Consider the following 24,261-nt stretch of genomic DNA (forward strand, 5'->3'; position numbering starts at 1 on the left):
CAACTATGACCTGTAATTTTTCTATTTTACTTTTTATCATATATGATAATATGATGTGATAAATCGATTGATGCCTAATAAAAAGAGTGAAATGATTTACCCTACAACATTCTTTGTATAAATTAGAAAAATAAGCACAAAAAAAAAAAACAATTGTCAGCTTGTTTTAGTTTACCTTAAAATATGTAATTTTTTATACAATATAACTATACTTATATCCATTCCAAGTCTCCAATTAATTAATGAAAAAACAAAGTTGTACTCAAAAGGCCAAAATACTCACATAAAATTTATCTCACAAATATAGTGATAACAAGGATATTACAAATTTTTATGAACTATATAAATTAACTTGACAGCACAAAAAAATATTTTCACAACACTTTTCTAATAAATCATAAGTGGTAAATTATTATTGATTCAAATTTAATCTTACTATTAAAATTACTTTTTTGCCCTATCAATAACAATCAATAACAACTTACAATTTGAAATTATTATAAAAGTATTATAAAAATGTTATCAACATAGCATTTTTTTTTAAAAAAAATAGCTCAATATTTTATTTCTAGTTGTTGAAATGAATATAAATAATATTCTTTCATAAAAAATTAATAATTATTATATTCATTTTATTGTCTCTAAATTATAAATTGACATATGACTAATGATTATAAATTCACATGTGACTAATGAAGATAAGATAATTAAAATATTAAAAATAATGGTTAGTCTTTTTATGGTAAATTTTGTACTATATGTGGTATTTTTTTTTGGCTAAACTTGTACTATATGTGGTTGCCAACCAATTTCCAAAAAAAAAAAGTAGTTGCCGACGCATCTTATTAATCATTGTAGTCTTGTTTATCAAAAAAATAATAATAATCATTGTAATCTTCTGTTTTTTTTTTTTTTTTTTGACTGATTGTACTCTTCTGTATTAAAAATCCAAATTCTCTGTATAATTGCTCACTCACACCCCCAACATTCACCTCTGCCAATAGTCTCTCTCTCTTGCTCTCTTTTATCTTTCCTTTTATGTGTATGTATCTGTGGCTTCAAGATGAGAATAGGAATAGCTCCAATTCCAATGTCAACGTGGTTGTTCTTGCTTAGTGTTGTTGTTGGTGTGGTGCTTCATGCAAGTGGTACTACAGAGCCCAATAATGAAGGTTTATTCTCAGACCCAGAGACTGAGAGTGTGAGTTTGGACACTGGTGGACTTAGCAGAGACAAGTTTCCGAAGGGCTTTGTGTTCGGAACGGCCACTTCTGCATATCAAGTGGAAGGCATGGCCCACAAGGATGGTCGTGGGCCCAGCATTTGGGATACCTTCGTTGAAATTCCAGGTTTTTTCTATTATCCATAACCATTTTTTTTTCTTTTTTAAAATAAACCCATAACCATGTTAATCTAATTCTTCCATTCTTTTTTTTTCTTTTTAGAATTCTTCTGAGTTAGCACTTGAGTCTTTTGGGTAAATATTGGTAAAAATCAAGTTTTTTGGGGTTATAGTCACTGTTCAAAGTTATTTGGAGAAATGAGGAGAGAGAGTGAATTTCGGCAACAGTATTGCCGAAATTCGAAGAAAAGTATGAGAGAGAAAATGCAATCTGAGGAGAGAGAAATTTTGAGAATTTCGGCAATAGTGTTGCCGAAATTCCTTCTGCCCAGCCTGCCCGCGTGAGTGCTCAAAAGGAAAAAATAAAAACGGTTTGCGGCAATCCCATTGCCGAAAATGGAGGGAAAAGAAAAAAAAAATTTTGAATTATGGCAATGGGATTGCCGAAATAGGGGAAAAAAAAAAAAAAAAAAGAATGGTGGCAATGAAAGTGCCGAAATAGTGGGGGATAAAAAAAAAAAAAAAAAAAAGAGAAATGTGGCAATGGTAGTGCCGAAATAGTGGGGGGGAAAAAAAAAAAGAATGAATGGAATCATTTCAGGCAGAAAATAAGAATGAGAGGAATAGGTGAATATTTTCACAACAAATTATAAGTGTCAGGTTATTACTAGTTGTTATTGTTAGGGCAAAAAAATATCTTAGCGTTAGGTTCAAATTTGAACCAATAACAACTAACCACCTATAATTTATTGCAAAAATAAAAATGTTGTTTAGGTTTTTTTTTTCCTTTAATTTCGACAATGTCACTACAAAGAATCTCTACAAAAATCACAGTTTTTATTTTATTTTTTATTTATGGTACACATCAATCATTTTTTCTCTTCTATAACTTTCTTTCATGTACGTTTTAGAATTTAAGTACTTTGAATAATAATCAAACGGTACTTGAATTTGTTTCAAACAGACGGACAAGACAAGAATCAAACACTCAGCGTACTTGAGTTTGTCGTTTTCCCCTCCGGCAATTCCTTTTTCTTTTTTTTTTTTCTCTCCCACTATTTCGGCACTACCATTGCCACATTTTTTTTTTCTCTCCCACTATTTCGGTACTACCATTGCCACATTTTTTTTTCCCACTATTTCGGCACTACCATTGCCACATTTTTTTTTCCCACCATTTCGGCACTACCATTGCCACATTTCTTTTTCTTTTTTTTTTCTCTCCCACTATTTCGGCACTACCATTGCCACATTTCTCTTCTTTTTTTTTTTTTTTTTTTCTCCCCCACTATTTCGGCACTACCATTGCCACATTTCTCTTCTTTTTTTTTTTTTTTCTCCCCCACTATTTCGGCACTACCATTGCCACATTTTTTTTTCCCCACTATTTCGGCACTACCATTGCCACATTTCTTTTCTTTTTTCTTTTTTTTTTCTCCCCCACTATTTCGGCACTACCATTGCCACATTTCTCTTTTTTTTTTTTTCTCCCCCACTATTTCGGCACTTTCATTGCCACAATTCTTTTTTTTTTTTTTTCCCCTATTTCGGCAATCGCATTGCCATAATTCAATTTTTTTTTTCTTTTCCCTCCATTTTCGGCAATGGGATTGCCGCAAACCGTTTTTATTTTTTTCTTTTGAGCACTCACGCATGGGCACGGGCAGGCTGGGCAGAAGGAATTTCGGCAACACTGTTGCCGAAATTCTCAAAATTTCTCTCTCCTCAGATTGCATTTTCTCTCTCATACTTTTCTTCGAATTTCGGCAACACTGTTGCCGAAATTCACTCTCTCTCCTCATTTCCCCAAATAACTTTGAACAGTGACTATAACCCCAAAAAACTTGATTTTTACCAATATTGACCCAAAAGACTCGTTAGCACTTAGCATTATTATTATCATTATTATTAGTATAAAGTATATATAATTGGATCTCAGTTATATTAAGTGTCCATTTGTCATCAATTTATTTGACTTTTTTGCTGATTGTTTTTTGTTTAGGGTGGGTTAAAATATAGTTGTGTATTTTAAAAAGAGTCTCAATTTGGTAAGGAAGGAATGTAAAACCATATTTTATAGCATCTAATAATAATTTGTCACATCAGTACTTTCATTCCTAATAACATTTTAATCAACTTTCATTCCTAATAACATCTTAATCAACTTTCAATTTTATTAGATTTATATATAGATATTACAATTGATTAAGTGTAACTTTGACTATTAATAAGTTGACGTGACATATTAAAATTAGAGGGTAAATCATAGATTTCTCGTCACATCATTATAAAATTTAGTCTCTTTTAAAAATAGGGTTGTTAAATATATATTTTAATTATATTTTTTTTTTTTTTAAATAATTGGTAGAGTAGTTTGAGGGTGTTTGGTAGAGTAGTTTAAGATGAAATTTTTTTTTTTAATATTTTGTAATTTTTTGAAATATGTGTGTGAAAATATGTATAATATTGTTTAAAATATGAAAGTATGAGTTTAACTAAAATTAACTAAAAATAGGAAAAATAAACAATTTCTTTCCTATAATTCGGAGGAAGTATTCCAACTTTAAAATTCGATTTGAACTAGTAGTGTCAAATATATATATATTTTTTAAGAGAGTAGTGTCAAATATAAAATTATTAGTGCCACTTGTTTCAAATATTTATTATTTCACTTGAATTTGAAACAGGGATTGTTGCAAACAATGGGAATGCAGAGGTTTCCGTGGACCAGTATCACCGATATAAAGTAAGTGCTCTTATAGCAATGAAACATTAAGGGCCCGTTTGGTAGAGGAGGTTGAGTAATGTTGTTTATAGTTTTTTGAAATGCGTGTAGGTGAAAAAATGTGTAAAAATATGTGTAATATTGTTTAAAAACTAAAAATGAGTTGTTTAACAACTCTACCAAACAGGCCTAAGATTTAAGGGTCCTTTTTCTGCCTTTTTTAGAAAATAAAAATTGAGCTCACTATTACAAATTTCATTGTGATTCCAATTATGCCATCAATTACTTAAGTGATCCTCAAGTTATTCCAAAGAGTGTAATTTTAATTCATATTTGATTAATTTACATAACATGTAATCAAAGTCATTAACTCCTCGTAATAATAAAATTTATAGTACTCAAGCACTTTCCAAAATTAGAAGCATGTACTTATCCATGATATGCCTATTCATTTGAAATTATGAGTAATGCTTTGTTCACCACAATTTCATATCAAAACTTAAGTTGTAAGCTATTATTTGTTCTACTATGCACCCATGAGTGAAATTATTTTTTTGCCCAACACTAACAGTCAAAAACAACTTGTCACCTATAATTTGTTATGAAAATGTTATAGACATAACATTTCTCTTAAAATATTAAATTATGTCAAGATACATTCCAATTTCAACCCTTGAAGCAAGGCTTGTCAACAAGGGAAGTTGATTTCAGAACCCACATCCACAAATAATAACAATGTGAAAATAGCATTGTGAAATGTGAATTTGTGATAGCTCTTGCTAAAAAATCTCACTTAGAAATTATGTAAGCGTCCCTTCCTGTTTTTTTTTTTTTAAATTTCTTTGGCTTGGTACTTTGTCCTGACTTACTCAAAGAATTATTGGCAATGATTAGTTGCAGCCAGGTTTATTAAAGAATGATGTAGCAATTGCATCTAAAAGGGTCGGGTAACAGAGTCAACTTGAGCAGGGATTAACAGTAGCAGTAGCAAATTTTGATGCATCATTATAGCTATTTCTTATATAAGGGAAACTCTGAAATATAAAATGTTTCTGGTGTTACAGGAAGATATTGATATAATGAAAAAGTTCAACTTTGATGCATACCGGTTCTCAATTTCATGGTCCAGAATTTTCCCAGGTAATTTCATCAGCATGTTTATTCATCACATCAGGTCATATTATGGTATACAACATAACTTGCCCTATTAACTCCTGTGTAACTCCTTGTCAATAATGTAGATGGAACCGGGAAAGTAAATCAGAAAGGTGTAGCATACTACAATAGATTGATCAACTACTTGCTAAAAAGAGGTAAATTGCAATGGCCAAGTAAAAAACACTTTCTCATAAGGGCAACTTGAGCTCCAACTCAAAGTATTAAGCTTGAGTATTCATACTATGTGATCAAAGAAGGGTATGATAATTGTATAATCACAATACCTCTAAATGTTCTGTAGGCATTACTCCATATGCAAATCTATACCATTATGATCTTCCCTTAGCACTTGAGAAGAAGTACAAGGGATTATTAAGTGACCAAGTCGTGTAAGTACCTCATAAATTTTTGAGGTTGATTAAATGTCCAACATAAGAAGTTGTTGCTATAAAGGTTTGGAATTTGATAAAATTTTCAAACCTTACAGGAAAGACTTCGCCGATTATGCAGACTTCTGTTTCAGGACATTTGGAGACAGAGTGAAGAATTGGATGACATTTAATGAACCTAGGGTGGTGGCTGCTCTTGGATATGATAATGGGTTCTTTGCTCCTGGAAGGTGCTCCAAGCCATATGGAAATTGTACATCTGGAAATTCTGCAACTGAGCCATATATTGTTGCCCATCATTTGATTTTAGCTCATGCAGCTGCAGTGCAGAGATATCGTGAAAAGTATCAAGTAAGATTTGCATTTTTTTTCTTTCAATAAGACTATTTTGTTTTAATTCATTAAAAGGCATTAGAGCTTAATTTAACTAATATATATGTGATTTTTAGGAAAAACAAAAAGGAAGAATTGGAATTCTTTTGGATTTCGTTTGGTATGAACCTCTTACCAGATCAAAAGCTGATAACTATGCAGCTCAAAGAGCAAGAGACTTCCATGTTGGATGGTAAAAATCTTTAAGACCAACATTTATCTCCTCGTGCTTGGTGTCTTTGATCAAAACTTTCGGCCTTACTGATATAGTTACAATTGAAAAACTATAAGACAAAACTTATTTGTCATTGGTAGTGAGTTGGGTATAAAACTTATTTTCAAAAATATATTATGCAATTGTGGATATGTTCCATATGTATATATATAATAACCACCTATAAGAGAATAGAAAACTAATGACATTTTCCTAATATTTATGATTAATTTGTCAGTAATTGGTAATAAGAGAAAAAAAAAAGAATTTTAAATACTACTCACAATTCTTTTTATATAAACAAAGAGCTTGGTTATAATTGATCTTACTTCACATAGGTTTATTCATCCCATTGTATATGGTGAGTATCCAAGAACAATGCAAGATATCGTTGGGGAAAGACTACCCAAGTTCACAAAAGAGGAGGTGAAGATGGTGAAAGGTTCAATGGATTTTGTGGGCATCAACCAATATACAGCTTACTACATGTATGATCCACACAAATCAAAACCAAAAGTTTTAGGCTACCAGCAGGATTGGAATGCTGGATTTGCTTGTAAGCTATTCCCCTCTTCCTCTAAATTTAGTATACGTAAGTTATTTTGTCACTCAACCCTATTCTTTTTGAACGGTATTTTCTAATGTCCTTTGTATTTTTCATTAACTTTGCAGATAATAAGAAAGGAGTGCCTATTGGTCCAAAGGTAATTACAATCCAATCTTACACATCATTTCATAATTATGTCACTGCACAATTCAAATTTTAATTTTATTTATGTTTAATTGAACATTTGCAGGCAAATTCTTATTGGCTCTACAATGTACCCTGGGGATTGTACAAAGCCATAACGTACATAAGAGAGCATTATGGAAACCCTACTGTGATTCTATCTGAAAATGGTAGGAGTCAGTTACATGTCTTTTTAATTCTTCCTATTAAACTTTTGTATTTTGACATTTTGTTCATTATGTGATTTGAAAGATAACGAGTTTGAAATAAACATTGATGTTTGTTTTGCAGGCATGGATGACCCGGGTAATGTCACAATTTCTAAGGGATTGCACGACACTACTAGAATCAACTTCTACAAAGGCTATTTGACTCAATTGAAGAAGGCCGTTGATGAAGGAGCAAATGTTGTTGGTTACTTTGCATGGTCACTGCTTGACAACTTTGAATGGAGATTAGGTTACACTTCAAGGTTTGGAATTGTCTATGTTGATTTCGCCAACCTCAAGAGGTATCCAAAGATGTCTGCGTATTGGTTCAAGCGCCTACTTCAGAGAAACGAGCATTAAGCAGCCAGCTATGTTCTTGTTAATTAGAAATGGTGTTATGCAGTACAAAAATAACTAATATCAAGGTACTAATGCTGGTGCTAAGGTTGTTCCCTTCTATTTACTTCTACATTAATAATGAAATTTCAAGAATGTCTTTCGATGAATTTTGCAATGATTGTTATGGCCTTGTGATGCTTACACCAAACATATGCAACCCTTACAGTTTACCAATGAGTACAGGGGACATTTTGCAATGGTAAAATGCCAGTAAACTGCTTGGATTTGTAAATGCCAAAAGAAATGAAGGTGCAGAAAAAGTAGCATGGAATTCAAGACAAGTTTACAGGGAGATACATCCTAATCTCAATTCTTAAATAGTGATTGCCAAGAAAATGTAACAAAAAAAACACTTGATAACGATCAAACTTAACACAACACTTGGGCAACTCAGGACAATCCCTTGTGAGAAACCTAAACTAGATGTGCGTTCCAAAGATACTCTCTTTCTTACCAAATCATCAGCCGGGTGCCCATTCTTTATGTTATTAAGAACTTAAAAAGATTCAATTTATTTATAAGAAAGTATCTTGTCACTGTATGAGAAAATTACAGGACAACAACACTTTCTGAAAAAATGGCTTCACCTATCTTATCACTGCTTATCTGAATTCTTCAGTAAATGCTACCTCAGTTTATGAATCATTTAACATGGTGAAGTCTTGCTTCTCAGTTTTGTTTTTCCCACCAAAGCAGATCCTATAGTTAGCTGGCAGCATTTCCTTTTATCATAGTTTTTTCAAATTCTGCATATTCTGATTGACATGTTTTCTCATGCTTAGATATCACATAAGCTATATTTTTAAGCCATTAGTCTTGTTTATCATTCACATTTTGTCTCCAGTTCCACTTCCAAACCGTAATTTTAATGATCAAAAAACAAAATGAGCTGCTCCAGCAATCTTCTTCTATGGACTTAACAAATGCTTCAAGGAACTCCTTAAGGAACTGAAAAATAAAAAAAGAAACAAAATATAGCTTCCATAAAAATTAAAAGATTAAAGAAAAGGAATTCAAGATACAACTCTTTTCACTCTCAGAGCTCTTGCTATTACTTTTCTTTGAGTAACACACAAGACATCCAAATTTTCAACACCAGGCGCGAAAAGATAATTCAATATTTTATTATTACTTGTTGAAGTGATATTAATTAAATTCACTACCAAGTCAAATTGTAACTTATGGGATAAAGATATTATAGCAATTTCAACACACCTTATAAATTGACATGACACCAACCACGAAAAGATGATTTAGCATATACTATTTATTGTTAGTTCCTTCAAAAAAAAAAAGTATTTATTATTAGTTGTTAATTTTTTTTTTTAGAATACTAAATATTTTAACACACACAGGGAGGTGAGAAAGTTTTAAAAAAATTGACAATAGTGTATATCCAAAATAGTCAAACCATTGAATTGATATTAATTAAAACACACTACCAAGTCAAATTGTAAACTATAGGATAAAGATATTACAAAAAAATTTAATACACGTTATAAATTGACATATTATCAATCATAAATCGATATTTACTATTTATTTTTAGTTCCTTAAAATAAGAAGAAAAAAAAAGTATTTATTGATAGTTGTTGAATTGATATTAATTTTATTCATTGCCTAGTCAAACTGTAAACTAACATGTAATTAATCACAATAAGTATTTATTAAGCCCCGTTTGGATAGCGGTGGCGTTTGGCGTTTTAAGGCAAGTGAACAATGTTTTCTTATGTGAACAGTAACTCAGAAATTATTTTTTTATTGTTTTCAAAAATAAATTTTCAGTAAAATAAACGGTATCCAAACACACACTGTGTGTTTGGCTTCAAATTACAAAGTCAACTAGTTTTACTATTTAGTTTATTTTTACTACTATTCATGGGTTTTACTACATTTTTTGATACTATTTATGAGTCAAATTATATTATTTTAACTAATTTTTACCTTTATCTATAATACTTTTAATAAAAAAAATTTCAGTTTCAACCAAACAAATTATCCCAAACAATTTCCTAAATAAATAGCCTTGAAGTAGCAATATTCAATATCACAGTCAGTAAGATGGTTAGTCTTTTTATTGTAAAATATTGCTCTCTATAAAGAAGTCGCGGTTGGTCCTCCCAGTCTACTAAAGAGAATGGTGCCCCCTTTCGCCCGGGTATATGTCACCCTCTGTCCTCCACGATGTGGCTGCCAACAAATCTTAATCATTGAATAAGATTGTCTTTTGGAGGAACTTTATTTAATGCTATCCCTTCCTTGTCTCAACTTTTTTTTTTTTTTTCCCTCGAATGGATACATTTTTTAAATGAAAAATGATATGTTCAGACTATTTTCATAATATATTTATAATAAATTTTAAGTGACAAATTGTTACTAATTATTATTATTGGAGTAAAATAATAATCTTAGTATTAACTTTAAATTTGAACTAATAACAACTAACCACCTATAATTTATTGTAAAAATATTATAAATATAACATCTCTCTTTTTCAATTGTAATATTTTAAAGAAAACTACCCGTGTTTCTATGGACGTTAAAAATAAGTTAGAATCCTATCTTAGCCGAACACAAAGGGTTATTTGGTAAGGTGTTTTGAGCAACAATTTTCTTGAAACAATATTACAGATAATTTCACTCATTTCTTTACCCACACATATTTTCAAAAAATATAAACAACCTTACTAGAAAAACGTTACCAAACACCCCCAATCTTTTAAAAAACAGAACCTTACTTTTAATAGAGTTTTTCATTTACCATAAATAGTTTTATCAGTTAACTCATTTTTTCTAGTACCACTAAATAAAATGCAAAAAAAAAAAAAAATATATATATATATATATATATATATATATCTTCATTTTTGAGAGAAACCGACAGTAAATCCCTATATTATTGCTTATCCATATAATTGCTCACTCTCTCACTTCTCAACATTCTTCACTACCAAACCTCTTTCTCTCTCTTTATCTTTCTTTTTGTGAGTGTATGTTAAAGATGAGAAGAGGACCAGTGCTAATGGGGTTGTTCTTGGTTATTAGTGTTGTTGTTGGTGTTGGTGTTATCCAATGTGCAAGTGCAGAAAGTGTGAGTTTGGACACTGGAGGGCTGAGCAGAGCCAAGTTTCCAAAGGGCTTTGTGTTCGGAACGGCGACGTCTGCGTATCAAGTGGAAGGCATGGCCCACAAGGATGGTCGTGGGCCCAGCATTTGGGATGAATTCGTTAAAATTCCCGGTTAAATTTCTTATCTCCATAAAACCTTCTTCCTCTTTTTCTTTTTTCTTTTTTGAGAAAAAATATTAAGCAAGAACCATATTAATTATCATTTTTTTTAATAGGAATTAGATTGAGTTAGCATTTAGTACTATTGTCCTAGGATAAGTAGGATAGGATATCAGCTGTAATATTATTATTTATTATCGGTAAATTATATATTATATATTACACCTCTAAAATTTAGAATATTTGAATTTTACATCTTCAAAATTTAGATTTTATTCCTGACATTTCATAATTGATGTTTCAGAACTTGAATTTTACTTTAAAGTTGTTTAGATTTTATACTCTAAATTTCGAAACTTTAGAATTTAAAATTCAAACATCACCAAATTTCAGACTTAAAATCTAAGTTATGAAACTTCAAGTATAAAAATTCAATCTTCACCAAACTTTAAGTGTGTTATTTAAAATTTACCCTTATCATTATTATTGTTATTATTATTTGCTGAAGTAAAATAAAGTATACTTTGCACGTGAGATTATTTAAATGTCAATCTACAAACAATTTCTTTATATATATATAAAATTGGATATAATGATTTGAACCCTGTTTTTATTAATAAAAATGGGTATGTTAAAATTTTGATTTGAATTATCAATGCCAAATTATTTATTATTGTCACTTGTTTCAATTATTTATTATTTCACTTGAATTTGAAATAGGGGTTGTTGCCAACAATGCTACTGGAGAAGTTTCTGTGGACCAGTATCACCGCTACAAAGTAAGTGATTTTTACGGCAACCAAACAAGGAGGGTCCTTCGTGCTGCCTATGAAAAAAAATAGAAATTTAGCTCACTATTATAAATTCCATAGAGATTCCAATCATGCCTATCACTTTCTTAAATACTGGTCCACACATCATTTTCAATTTGTCCCATGATTTTTTTTTTTTTTTTTGGGTAATTTGCAATAAAATTTTATTCCAAAGAACCAACCCTGAGGGCTACACAGAAGAGCCTAAGCCATTGGCTTGCTCCAACGAAATTACATAAAAGAAGACATTAGGTGCAGAGCCCAATACAAAACAATTAGTTAAACTATTTGTCCCCGTGATGAAACTCATAATAATAGTTATTAAATTCCACTAAGACACTCTGAAATTTGGGCTAATGCTAGTAAGTCTAAGACTTTTAAAAAAAACTGACCAATTTAATCCTTAAAGCCAATTTAATCCCTAAAACAATTGAAAAAAAAAAGACTAACTGGCTTAATAGTATCTAAAGGCTAAGTTTTAGATACCAAGTTTGTCTGTTTTGAAAAGTCTTGAACTTCATTAGCATTAGCTCAAACATCTTAGAATATATTAATGGAATTTACCCTAATAATAAAATAATAATATTGGATTTGTACATGCAACCAATGACTTATTTAGGATTTTTTTTTTCTTCATGAAGTGTACATTTTGATTCATAATTGAGTAATTTCCTTATCGTGTACCCCTATTCATTAACCCCCATGTAATAAAATTTATAGTACTCAAGCACTTTCCATGTAAATAAAAACAAAGATTTAAAAAAAATATATATTTGAGGAACAAAAAGAATTAGAAGCATGTATGTATATATCCGTGGATATTGTACACAAGCCTAGGAAGCAAAATGTTTGGATAGGAATGGTTTTGAAGTTTCCAAGCTTGTTTATTGTATGTTTACTCTATATTTGATGCGCATAATTGGGTTGGCATGCACTGAACCATGACCAGCATGCGTAGATAGGCTTCAAATTATTAAATCTGTCAAAATCCATTTCAATTTCAACCCTTGAAGCTAGGCTTCTCAACAAGGGAAGGTGATTCAAAACCCACATCCATAGATAATAGCAATGTGAAAATAGCATTGTGATAGCTCTAACTAAAGCATGTCATTTGAAATTAAGAAGTGTCCTTTTTATTTTTATGGTTTGTTACTTTGTCCTACTTTCCCAAATAATTTTTGGAAATTATTTTTTGGTGCCAAGTTTATTAGAGAATGGTGTAAGAATGGCATCTAAAAGGGACGGGTAACGAGGTCAATTTGAGCAGGGATTAACAGTAGCATATTTAAATGCTTCATCATAGGTGATTTTATTAGGGAAACTCTGAAATATAAAATGTTTCTGTTGTTACAGGAAGATATTGAAATAATGGAAAAGCTCAACTTTGATGCATACCGGTTCTCAATTTCATGGTCCAGAATTTTCCCAGGTAATTCATCAGCGTGTTTATTTATCACATCAGGTCATATTATGGTATACAACATTATTACTTGCACTATTAAATCCTGAATAACTCCTTGTTAATAATGTAGATGGAACCGGGAAAGTGAATCACAAGGGTGTGGCATACTACAATAGGCTGATCAACTACATGCTAAAAAAAGGTAAATTGCAATGGCCAAGTAAAACAAATTCTGATATGGGAAATTTTGACCTCCACTCAATGTTTTAAACTTGAGTCTTCATACTATGTGATCAAAGAAGGGTATGACATCTGAATTTTTATAACCACAAAACCTCTACATGTTCTGTAGGCATTACTCCATATGCAAACCTATACCATTATGATCTTCCCCTAGCACTTGAGAAGAAGTACTTGGGATTATTAAGTGACCAAGTGGCGTAAGTACCTCATACAATTTTTACCATATATTTCCTTGTTAGCAAAATGAGATTGATTAAATTTCCAACATAAGAAGGTGTGTGTGTGTGTATATATATATATATATATATATATAATTATTTGGAATTTGACATATATTTCAAACCCCACAGGAAAGACTTTGCTGATTATGCAGACTTCTGTTTCAAGACATTTGGAGACAGAGTGAAGAATTGGTTTACATTTAATGAACCTAGGGTAGTGGCTGCTCTTGGATATGATAATGGGATCTTTGCTCCTGGAAGGTGCTCCAAGGCATTTGGAAATTGTACAGCTGGAAATTCTGCAACTGAGCCATATATTGCTGCCCATCATTTGATTTTAGCTCATGCAGCTGCAGTGCAGAGATATCGTGAAAAGTATCAAGTAAGATTAGCATTTTTCTTTCAATAGGATGATTTCGTTATAATTCATTAATAGACGAGAAAGCTTAATTTAACTGATATATATGTGTGTGTGTGTGTGTGTGTATATATATATGTATGTATTTTCAGGAAAAACAAAAAGGAAGGATTGGAATTCTCTTGGACTTCGTTTGGTACGAACCTCTTACCAGATCAAAAGCTGATAACTATGCAGCTCAAAGAGCAAGAGACTTCCATGTTGGATGGTAAAATTTTTTTAAGACCTACATTTATCTCCTCATGTTAGTTGTATTTGATCAAAACTTTTGGCCTTCCTTATATATTTACCATTGGAAAACAATTAGATATAACTCATTTGTCATTGGACGTGAGTTCTGTTGGGTATAAAACTTATTTTCAAAAATATATTATGCAAAAATATGGATAAATTTCATAAATGAATGGATTGTAATAAGTAAATAAGTAATAACCATCCTACAAGGGAATAGAAAATAATTGACATTTTTCTATTATTTAAGAATAATTTGCAAGCAAATGGGAATAAGAGAATAAAATAGAATTTTAGATACTACTTCAAAATTCTTTTTATATAAACAAAGAGCTTAGTTATATTGGATTTTTTTTATAAACTGGTTATACTGGATTTTACTTCACATAGGTTTATTCATCCCATTGTATATGGCGAGTATCCAAGAACAATGCAAGATATTGTTGGGGATAGACTACCCAAGTTCACAAAAGAGGAGGTTAAGATGGTGAAAGGTTCAATGGATTTTGTTGGCATCAATCAATATACTGCATTCTACATGTATGATCCACATCAACCAAAATCAAAAGATTTGGGCTACCAGCAGGATTGGAATGTTGGATTTGCTTGTAAGTTATTCCCCTATTCCTCCAACTTTAGTTATTTTGGATTTGCTTGTAAGTTATTTTGTCACTCAAGCCTATTCTTTTTAACAGTATTTTCTAATGACCTTCGTGATTTTCATGAACGGTGCAGATGAAAAGAATGGAGTGCCTATTGGTCCAAGGGTAATTACAACCCAATCATACACATAATTTCTCAATCATGTCAATGCACAATTCAAATTTCAATTTTATTTATGTTTAATTGCATATTTGCAGGCAAATTCTAATTGGCTCTACATTGTACCATGGGGTTTGTACAAAGCCATAACGTATATAAAAGAACATTATGGAAACCCTACTATGATTTTATCTGAAAATGGTAGGCATCAATTACATGTCCTTACTTATGCCTAGTAAACATTTGAATTTTGTTCATTATGTGAGTTGAAAGAAAACAAGAGAACAAGTTTGAAATAAACATTGACGTTTGTTTTGCAGGCATGGATGACCCTGGTAATGTCACAATTTCTAAGGGATTGCATGACACTACGAGAATCAACTACTACAGAGCCTATTTGACTCAATTGAAGAAGGCAGTTGATGAAGGAGCAAATGTTATTGGTTACTTTGCATGGTCATTGCTTGACAACTTTGAATGGAGATCAGGTTACACTTCAAGGTTTGGAATTGTCTATATTGATTACACCAACCTCAAGAGGTATCCAAAGATGTCTGCCTATTGGTTCAAGCGTCTACTTCGGAGAAACAAGCATTAAGCAGTCAGCTATGTTCTTGTTAATAAGAAATGGTGTTATGCAGTAAAACTATAACTAAAATCAAGGTACTAAGCTTCCTACATGGTGCTTAGATTCCTTTCGTCTATTTTCTTCTACATTAATAATGTTATTTTTTTAATTGTATTAATATGAAAAGAACCATGACTTCTGCAATGATTTGTTTTGGCCTTGTGATGCGCACACCGAACATATGCAACTCTTATAGTTTACCAATCAATACAGTGGGCATTATGCACTGGTAAAATGCCAGTAAACTGCTTGGATTTTTAAATGCCAAAAGAAATGATGGTGTAAAAAAAGTTGCATGGAATTCAAGACGACTTTACAGGGAGATACATCCTAACCTCAATTATTAAATAGTGAAGGCCAAGGAAATGTCAGAAAAATCACTTGATAACAATCAAATTTTACACAACACTCAGGGCGACTCAGGGAAATCCCTTGTGAGAAATCAAAACTAGATGTATGTTCCAAAGATACTCCCTTTCTTACCAAATCATCAACTGGGAGCCCATTCTTTATGTTATTAAGAACTTTAAAAAATTCAATTTATGTTTAAAAAAGATAGCATCTTGTCACTGTATGAGAAAATTACAGCAACACTTTCTGAGAAAATGGCTTCACCTATTTTATCACTGCTTATCTGAATTCTTCCGCAAATGCTACCTCAGTTTGAATCATTTAACATGGTTAAGTCTTCCTTCCCAGTTTTGTATTTCCATTTTCCACCAAGGCAGAACCTATAGCTGGCTGGCAGTATTTCCTATTATCATAGTTTTTTCGAATTCTGCATATTCTGATTGACATGTTTTCTCATGCTTACCCTAAATTTAACTATTTTTAGATGTCACATAAACTATACTTTTAAGTCATTAGTCCTGTTTAACGTTTACATTTTGTCTCTAATTCCATAGGAAAAAGGGGCATTTGTCCCTAATTTACAAACTACGTAGAAAAATGTTTTTGTTTTGAAACTGTTTAACAAAATGCTTCTGTTTTTAAATTTTGATTTTAACAAAATCAAGCTACAAGTGAAACTCGACATTAGCAATGTTGAGTTTTATGCATATTTTGCCACTTAAATTTTTTTTGAAAATTTAAGTAAAACTTGACATTACTAATGTCAAGTTCCACTTAAAAATATATATATAACTCAATTTTGAGAATATCAAGTTTGACACATAACTCGATTTTGTTAAAATCGAATATAAAAAACAAAGGCATTTTGCTGCATAGTTTGTAAATTAGGAACAAATGCCTATTTTCCCAGTTCCACTGCCAAACTGTAATTTTAATGAGCAAAAAAAAAAGACCTGCTCCAGAAATCTTCTTCTTTGAACTGAATACATGCTTCAAGGAGCTTCTTAAAGAACTGGAAAAGAAAAATGAACAAAATATAGCTTACATAAAAATCAAAAGATTAAACACGAGAGAAGAAATTCAAGATACTGCCCTTTTTATTGTCAGAGCTCTTGCTATTACTTTTCTTTGACTTCTCAGTTTTCCCTCTCCTTTTTCCACCAGTGGCCTTTATAGGCTTAGAATTTACACTGTCTTGAGATTCCAAATTTATGCACAAGATGTCTGGGTCTTCTACCTCAGTTATCCCTGAAACTTGTTCTGCTGTCTGATCTGAGCATATATAACTGAGCCTTCTTTTCCTGGAAGATTTGTCAAGAACCTCTAATGGAGTACTGCTATATGGAGTAAAATACAAGACGTCAAAATTTTCAACATCAATTGCAACTGAAACTTGTTCAGTCATGCTCTCTATTTGATCCAACTGGATTTCATCGCACTTCATTTTCTTAAATGGATTGTTGTCAGGGACCTTCATTGGATTTCTGTTCTGAACCATTGAACTATCTACTGTTTTATGAATTTCCAATGGCATAACTAGTTTCTCTAGTGCTGCAGCTTCCTTCAAATATTTACCCTCATTTGAAACTGACATCTGCTTCTCTGTAAATCAATCAATGTGCAAAAAAAATATTTAGTTTGTAGACCATTTTTCATCTATAGTATTCATATATGCGCATCCGAATGTATGCCCACCATTGGGAAAATGGGCATTTGTCCCTAATTTACAAACTATGTATTAAAATGCCCCTGTTTTTGAAACTCGATTTTAACAAAATCGAGTTTTGTGTAAAACTCAATATCTTCAAAATAGAATTCTGTGTATATTTTTAAATGTAACTCGACATTAGCAATGTCAAATTCTACTTAAATTTTCAAAAAAAATTAAGTAGCAAAATATGCATAGAACTCAACATTGTTAATGTCAAGTTTCACCTGTAATTTGATTTTGTTAAAATCGAGTTTAAAAAACAAGGGTATTTTGCTAAATAATTTCAAAACATGGGCATTTTACTCCATAGTTTTAAAATTATGGGCAAATGTCCATTTGCCCCCCATACAATCATACATACATAATTAAAATAAATAAAAAACACACACAAACACATATACAACAATGCATCAATATATGCATGCAGGCATATATCAGATACATCAAAGTATGCAGGCATATAAATTCATCATTCTCATGCTTACATTAGTGTGTGCATTTTTTGTGTGCATATAGAGAACTTTGGAATTTGCAAATAGGCCAAAAGCCGTCATTGTACTTGCTTTCTTCATTTGGTTAGTAAAATTGTTTATTTGCCAGTCATTTGTGCTATCTGAAACCAATAAACTTGCCTGTAATATCATGTTCTCTGGTTTTATGGGAGGACAAGACTGTAAAGCAGCTCTCTTGTGTAGATACCACAGCAGCTTCGGGTCTTGAAAGTTGACAAGAGGTTTGGAATACAACTGGATCTGGATGACACCCAGAACTTGCTAAATGATCAAACGCCTCCATGCTTATAGGGTCTAAATTTCCTTCAGCAATGGCAGTAGCAACTGATGGAGGCATTTCTCTAATTCCATTCATAATCGGTTAAGGAAAATTTGAACATCTGACATAACCCTTGATGCAACTAGCAACAATTCAAGGACAAACAAGTTTAATACCAAAGAAATACATAAATTGTGGTCTAGTTTCAATATGGAACCTCATGGCTACTATCATAGGATACTTTTATTTTATTGAGTCTTAGTATTAGGTTTCTTTAGGTTAGAAAATAGAAAGTTTTTGCTGCAGTTTTAATGAAGTTATACTAGAATAGGGGTATTTTGGTCATTTCCAGATTCTCTAGAATGGGCTGCAAGCTTGTAATGGGTTGAACCAGAGGACCATCTGGTTTAGTCTATGTTGAGTCATTTTTCTATTGGGTTTAGATGTTCTTCAGTACTACTCTTTGATACTAGGAGCCCTACTAATTCTATGAAATAATTATCTAGGAGTCCTAGTCTTTATAGTAAAGGGTTTGACAATAACCTATACAGAGGCTTCTATGTTAGTCTAACAATTGAGATAGAGAGAGGTTGAATTTAATAAAATTCTATCCTCTTATCTTAAGCTAAGATGTGATTAGCTTCTTCTTCCCAAGTACAATTGCTTATGGAACCTAGACGTGATTGTTAGAATTTATCTTCTTTTTTTCTTGTTCACTTTTCAATTTTAACCCCAAACAACTATCAAATTCCCTCCAATATCCATTGAAAATACAATATTTTATTTTCAATACATATTGGAGAAAATATTATCTTTAATTTCAGGGCTCTTCTTTAGAAAGGTTCCTTATGTTATATAAAATAAATAAATAAATAAATAGATGCATAAATAAAAACTTTTTATTTACCCAATCCTAAATCCTTAAACACCAAACCCTATCTAAGAACCCTTCAAGATCTTGTCTTGTTATTTGTCAAGAATCATAATGTACTACTGAATTCTAAAGATTCTCAGAATTGGTGGTAGAGCCCACTAAAGCTTCCATCCTGCATCAGCTGAAAAGGAGTTGTCTTGATAGATGGCTTCACAGTATCTTGGAATCAAGGGAAACACTAATTAAATGACAAAAAACAAAGGATACGGTCCCAAGAATTCAAGCTCTCCATTCAGAAACTGTAATAGCTTTTCTGGAAGGGGTTTCATATGTTTGAGCATTTTAGTGTCAACATCATATCTGCATATAGTTAACAAGAAAGGCAGTATTAATCACTAACAGAAGGGGGAGAAGCTCGTATGCATTCGCAAACATGCAAGACAGTTAATAAGGAATGGTTAATGGGTTATTCAAATTTCACAAACCACACACATTTGGGCATGCTGGAAAACTGCAAGTGCTTCTCTAAAAGATTTTAAGTAGTCTTCAGGCATAAGATTGCCCTTCTCAAGCTTCAAAACTGATAGAACCTGTAAACATGGTACACATGATATTAGTAACACCAATGCCATGATAGTACGAATCATTTACATCACCCACATCTCTAAAATTATAAATCAATAAAGCAAAATAGAAACAAAAATAACACAACAGTATCAATACTACCTAGTTAAAAATAGACATGAAATCATACACGCAAGGATGTTTTGAAGATAGTGGGTTAATCCCACATTGGAAAATGAGTGAGTTAAAGAGGTTTAAAACATGTGTTGTGTATCCAAGAATTAGGCCTTTTTAAATATACATTACTGTCATTTTCTTTAAAACTTTCTTCCCTCTCGCCGCCATATGGGTGTTAAAAATACTTAGTATTCTAAAAAAAATAGATGTGTTGAAGAGTTTCTTGATAATCCAATAAAAGTCCATTTGGAAAGTTTATAAGTTTTTTTAATTAATTGTGGCTTTATGAAAATCTACTAGTCTTTTTAACAGATTAAAGTCCCTATGCAAATTCACAAAGTTCCAGTAATTGAAGGCATATATTAATTTTCAATTCAAAATAAAAAAGTAAATTCTCAAATGTGATCAAAATTTTATCAGTTATCTGAATTCACAACATAGAATTCGGTTTCAACTCAAATCCAGAAACCAATGCAGTAATGTTACTAAAGCCTAGTATCAGTTTTGAGGTTGGTCAAAGTCAAGCAATGGGTGGAAATAAGCATTCTGACTACTGAAAATGTCCACTATTCTAGATAGACTAAAAACATGATAGAAATAAAGCAGTTTTCCCACTTCTTTGAATATAAATCTTTTTTTTCTAACTTTCCATTATTTTTGCTAAATACAACAGTGGCACCAAGCTGAATCGGCCATGATGTGCTTCGGAGCTCATAAATGTGAAGAACCAAGCTCCGAACTTTTATTGAAATTTAGTTTAACCTTTTGGATGCTGAGATATCATAAGAAAAGAATTGAAACAAACACTTTAAACTCCTATCTTGCTTTGCATTGCTTTCAATAAGAACTCAACAGAGCATATAGTGGTCTTAGAGGTTTGCTATTGCCTATAAACTAGGAAACAGAGATTAAGAGACCTCAATTTCTTCTCTGCTTTAAAACAGTTTTTCTCAAGAAAATGAATAGACATAAGCAGAACAAATTACAGACATAGAAGACCTCTCTAATGCAACAAGTATTAGCACTTGTCATGTAGACTTCCTCAAAGAGGCAGCCAACTGAAAACCAAGCAATCTCCTCAGGAAGTATATTCGATGGCAACAAGCTTACCAACCAAATTATTTCGTTTTCTTAGTGATCTAATAATAATTCTAATCTGTTCAAAGCTTACCTTGCATCATGATCTGATCAAGAAACTGTTTCTGAATAGCTTGAAAGAGCACTTTTGAAAAGAATTTCAATTTTATCTTACATTTAACATAAGAAACAAAAAATCTTTTTTAGTTTTTATCGTCTGCAACCCACCAGCTACTCTGATGAAACATAAACATATTTGGTATCCTGCTTCCCAGAATATGGGCAAGATCCAGCTAGTTATCTTATGATTATGTACATCAATGATATTAAACAATATTCAGAAGCAACTGATACTTACACGGTCTAAGTTCCGGTACTTGGAAACCAAGGCATAAGCTTTTCCAATCCCAATTCCAGGAACAGATGGAAGGAAATCACAGCCGGCTATAACACACATACCTGTGAAAAGGCCACAATTTAATTTGGTCATTGTTTCAAATGCATCTAAAATGAAACCACTAAGAAATTGAGATACTGTTTTTACTCATCAGATAGAAAGAGGAACTCATTTCAGCTTTCACATTTATCAAGCAAACTTCTCGATGAAAATAGGTGGAAGGGTATTATCCACTTTAGACGCATGAATAGAGCAAGGTATGTCAGCAAATGAGGTACAGAACACCGTCAGTTGTCCAAAATTAAATTTTATTGTGGTATGCATGTTTTTTCTGTGCATTTATTGATGGTATGCTGGATGCCCTCAATTAAGTCCACCCTTTAAATTTTTTTCATGAATACAAATTTTCTTTTTGCTGTAAAAAACATACAACTAAACTTGTAAGCATGTTATGTCACATTGAACCCACCTGTGAACAATTCCATATCTAAGTTTCGAAAGGAAGGTTTACGAGCCACTGAATCAAAAACATTGTTAAGCACTATCTCTTCACCATTCCCGTATCGGTCCATCTTAAACACAATCTGTTTGCAAGCAATACAAATCAAAACAAAACAACACCAACATTTTTAATGAGTAAATGAAAATGAAGTCATCAGGAGAGCAATAGACCTCTGCCTGCATCATATCAAATATTTGTGGGAGATCTTACAGCTTGGCAACCATATGCCATTAGATCACTATCTTCTGTAATCACTGCTACAATTCCACCCTTTTCTGGTTTAAGGCTGCACAGATATGCAAACTGAGCATCACCCACATATGGAGCTACCACATATTCAATGTTTTCTGACCTAAGAACCTTAAAGGTCACCAATGACACATTTACTAGCAGTGAATTAGGTCCCAAAGTTTATTAACATCTAAGTAATACTCATAAAGAAATGGGAACTTCTGACAAATAAAAATGCAATGCCTAGTGTCCTAGAAGATGCATATAGCTAATAGTGATATGATAATTAGATACCTGTATCACTTGATGCGACGTGGATTGATTGATACTCACTGCCCTCTACAAGTTATTAACAGTAAAAATTTATAAATTTTCAGTAGTTTTTTAAAACATATATAGGAAAAACACCATGAGAATATTAAAGAAAAAGATTATGCTTGCTAATGCAGTTAACTTTTAATTAATGCTTTAAAAATTTGTGCCTAAGAAAGACTACTGACTGACTCTACGAAACAAGCACTCACATGATACAATTGCTCATATTTGAAGTTGGGTCCATTTTTCCATATCAAATCAAATCGTTCATAAGTTTGAACAAGGTTTGATAAGGTAGATAGGCATAGATTGAGCTCAATTAAAGCAAACTGTACTAACCCAATATGTTTAAATATTATTAAATGATTTTATATTCGATAATCTGCATTCTATCATGGTATTAGAGCAAGTGGTATTGAGTTTGAACCCTATGTCCACTCTATCTTCCATATAAATGTTGAAAATGCCACATATTAAGTCCCACTTATTAAGGGAAATTTTGGGCATAAACATGAAAAACAGTGTTAGAATATTAATTAAATAATGATACTCATCCATTTTCTTACAGCTTAAACTTTTAAAACAATCAGTAATTTATCGTAGTAACTCAATCATTACACAACAGTAGTTTTGGCTACAATAAGAGATATAATAAGTATGAATGGTAGTTTACAAGGTAGATAGGCATTTCTCCAATTACTTAAACAATCAAACAAAAAAGCAGAAAATAGCAGCAGCTAATAGTACCTGGAAGAGCTCAATGGCAGCACTAACATTCCCTTCTTTAAGCTTTACCATTGCTAAATCACGATTAGCTTTCCTTTTTCTGAATCAATAACACAATTACAAAACCTTTTATAATTTTTTTTAAAAAAAAATCAAAACCTCTCAAAAAAATTCCGCATTATCGAAATGAAGCTTATATTAGAACATTGACAAAAACACAAATGTGGATACATGCCTATGCCGATCATCCTCCGTGGCGGCCTTACACGGAATATTTCCGCCATCGAAAACGACAACAGGCGTTATCTTATGGTGGCGAAGCAGATTGATTCGGTGCATAAAGTATTCTATGTACCGCATTTTCTTATTGTTGTCTGAGTTCAGACAAAGCTCCATGCTACATGAATAAGCTGCCCCAATAATGTCTTTTGTTAATTTTCTTTCCAACCCAATAAAATAAATTAAACAATAATACCAATAGCAACTTAAATCATAAATATTGAAAAAAGTTACCTCCTTTGTGAAGCCATGAATACGCGTCAATACCCACCTGCCAAAAAAAAAAAACCATTAAAAAATGCCCAATTCGCCGTAAATAGATTTGTAACTCAACTGACACTTTTTGATCCAACTGTCGAATTAAAAAAAAAAATGTATAGGATATTTACACGCTTGCCGGCGTATTTTTTTATGTGAATGGGTTCAATGTGGGGCTTCATGAATCTGAGCAGATCTTTGATACCCATTTGCGGCTCACCTTCAAATATTTCTGGGTTTTGCTTGGGTTTATCTCTCTCTCTCTCTCTCTCTCTCTTTTTGTTTGTTTGTTTGGGTTTAAAAAATAGCAGAAGGAAAGTGAATGAAGAAACTTGAATATATTATAAGGTGGAGAAAATGGCGGGAAGGGGAGCAAATGTTGTCAAATTTACAATATTTCAGCTGAGTCCAATGAAAGAGTGCCACGTATGCCGATGGTATTGTGGCGCTTATTGATTGTTTTGTGATTTGGATTTTTGTATATGTGAGGAGGGGTAATACGGTCTTTCTGTGTAGCTCTTTTACCGCGAGTTTCTTTTTGAAATT

At 32.0% G+C, this 24,261-nt stretch overlaps 3 protein-coding genes across 4 annotated transcripts; 2 read left to right on the forward strand and 1 right to left on the reverse strand.

Annotated features, from left to right (window-relative positions):
• Positions 1 to 884: 884 nt before the first annotated feature.
• Positions 885 to 7,645, forward strand: LOC142631110 (beta-glucosidase 44-like). Its single transcript, XM_075805193.1, has 11 exons — positions 885 to 1,349; positions 4,030 to 4,088; positions 5,132 to 5,207; positions 5,309 to 5,380; positions 5,527 to 5,614; positions 5,713 to 5,965; positions 6,064 to 6,179; positions 6,539 to 6,756; positions 6,873 to 6,904; positions 6,998 to 7,100; positions 7,222 to 7,645. The coding sequence occupies exons 1-11, from the start codon at positions 1,064 to 1,066 to the stop codon at positions 7,497 to 7,499; spliced, it is 1,581 nt and encodes a 526-aa protein (XP_075661308.1). The 5' UTR covers positions 885 to 1,063; the 3' UTR covers positions 7,500 to 7,645.
• Positions 7,646 to 10,429: 2,784 nt separating this feature from the next.
• Positions 10,430 to 15,625, forward strand: LOC142630504 (beta-glucosidase 44-like). Of its 2 annotated transcripts, none has more exons than XM_075804498.1 (11): positions 10,430 to 10,777; positions 11,486 to 11,544; positions 12,931 to 13,006; positions 13,110 to 13,181; positions 13,332 to 13,419; positions 13,573 to 13,825; positions 13,954 to 14,069; positions 14,483 to 14,748; positions 14,828 to 14,859; positions 14,953 to 15,055; positions 15,175 to 15,625. In XM_075804498.1, exons 1-11 carry the CDS (start codon positions 10,531 to 10,533, stop codon positions 15,450 to 15,452), a joined length of 1,590 nt encoding a protein of 529 aa, XP_075660613.1. In that variant the 5' UTR covers positions 10,430 to 10,530; the 3' UTR covers positions 15,453 to 15,625. The 2 variants fall into 2 exon arrangements, with proteins under 2 accessions (XP_075660613.1, XP_075660614.1); XM_075804499.1 differs by having other exon boundaries at positions 14,483 to 14,700.
• A 1,162-nt stretch (positions 15,626 to 16,787) lies between these two features.
• Positions 16,788 to 23,991, reverse strand: LOC142631964 (exonuclease 1). The gene is made up of 12 exons (XM_075806343.1): positions 23,847 to 23,991; positions 23,692 to 23,728; positions 23,414 to 23,588; positions 23,200 to 23,278; positions 22,432 to 22,476; positions 22,117 to 22,266; positions 21,874 to 21,988; positions 21,366 to 21,466; positions 19,682 to 19,779; positions 19,457 to 19,549; positions 18,177 to 18,397; positions 16,788 to 17,435 (listed from the first exon to the last, which is right to left on the reverse strand). The coding sequence occupies exons 1-12, from the start codon at positions 23,922 to 23,924 to the stop codon at positions 16,894 to 16,896; spliced, it is 1,734 nt and encodes a 577-aa protein (XP_075662458.1). The 5' UTR covers positions 23,925 to 23,991; the 3' UTR covers positions 16,788 to 16,893.
• Positions 23,992 to 24,261: the final 270 nt, after the last annotated feature.

This window comes from Castanea sativa, chromosome 4 (assembly GCF_040712315.1).
Source record: "Castanea sativa cultivar Marrone di Chiusa Pesio chromosome 4, ASM4071231v1".
Lineage (NCBI taxonomy): Eukaryota > Viridiplantae > Streptophyta > Magnoliopsida > Fagales > Fagaceae > Castanea > Castanea sativa.

Excerpts from the sequence above, each read along its gene's own strand:
- LOC142631964 (XM_075806343.1), bottom strand. The coding sequence starts at position 23,924 with ATGGGTATCAAAGATCTGCTCAGATTCATGAAGCCCCACATTGAACCC. Across the intron at positions 22,267-22,431 it reads CGTCGCATCAAGTGATACAG|GTTCTTAGGTCAGAAAACAT; the intron begins GTATCTAATTAT and ends GTGACCTTTAAG. Across the intron at positions 21,989-22,116 it reads TGGCATATGGTTGCCAAGCT|ATTGTGTTTAAGATGGACCG; the intron begins GTAAGATCTCCC and ends GCTTGCAAACAG.
- LOC142630504 (XM_075804498.1), top strand. The coding sequence starts at position 10,531 with ATGTTAAAGATGAGAAGAGGACCAGTGCTAATGGGGTTGTTCTTGGTT. Across the intron at positions 13,420-13,572 it reads TTATTAAGTGACCAAGTGGC|GAAAGACTTTGCTGATTATG; the intron begins GTAAGTACCTCA and ends CAAACCCCACAG. Across the intron at positions 15,056-15,174 it reads TATGATTTTATCTGAAAATG|GCATGGATGACCCTGGTAAT; the intron begins GTAGGCATCAAT and ends TTTGTTTTGCAG.
- LOC142631110 (XM_075805193.1), top strand. The coding sequence starts at position 1,064 with ATGAGAATAGGAATAGCTCCAATTCCAATGTCAACGTGGTTGTTCTTG. Across the intron at positions 1,350-4,029 it reads TACCTTCGTTGAAATTCCAG|GGATTGTTGCAAACAATGGG; the intron begins GTTTTTTCTATT and ends AATTTGAAACAG. Across the intron at positions 4,089-5,131 it reads ACCAGTATCACCGATATAAA|GAAGATATTGATATAATGAA; the intron begins GTAAGTGCTCTT and ends CTGGTGTTACAG.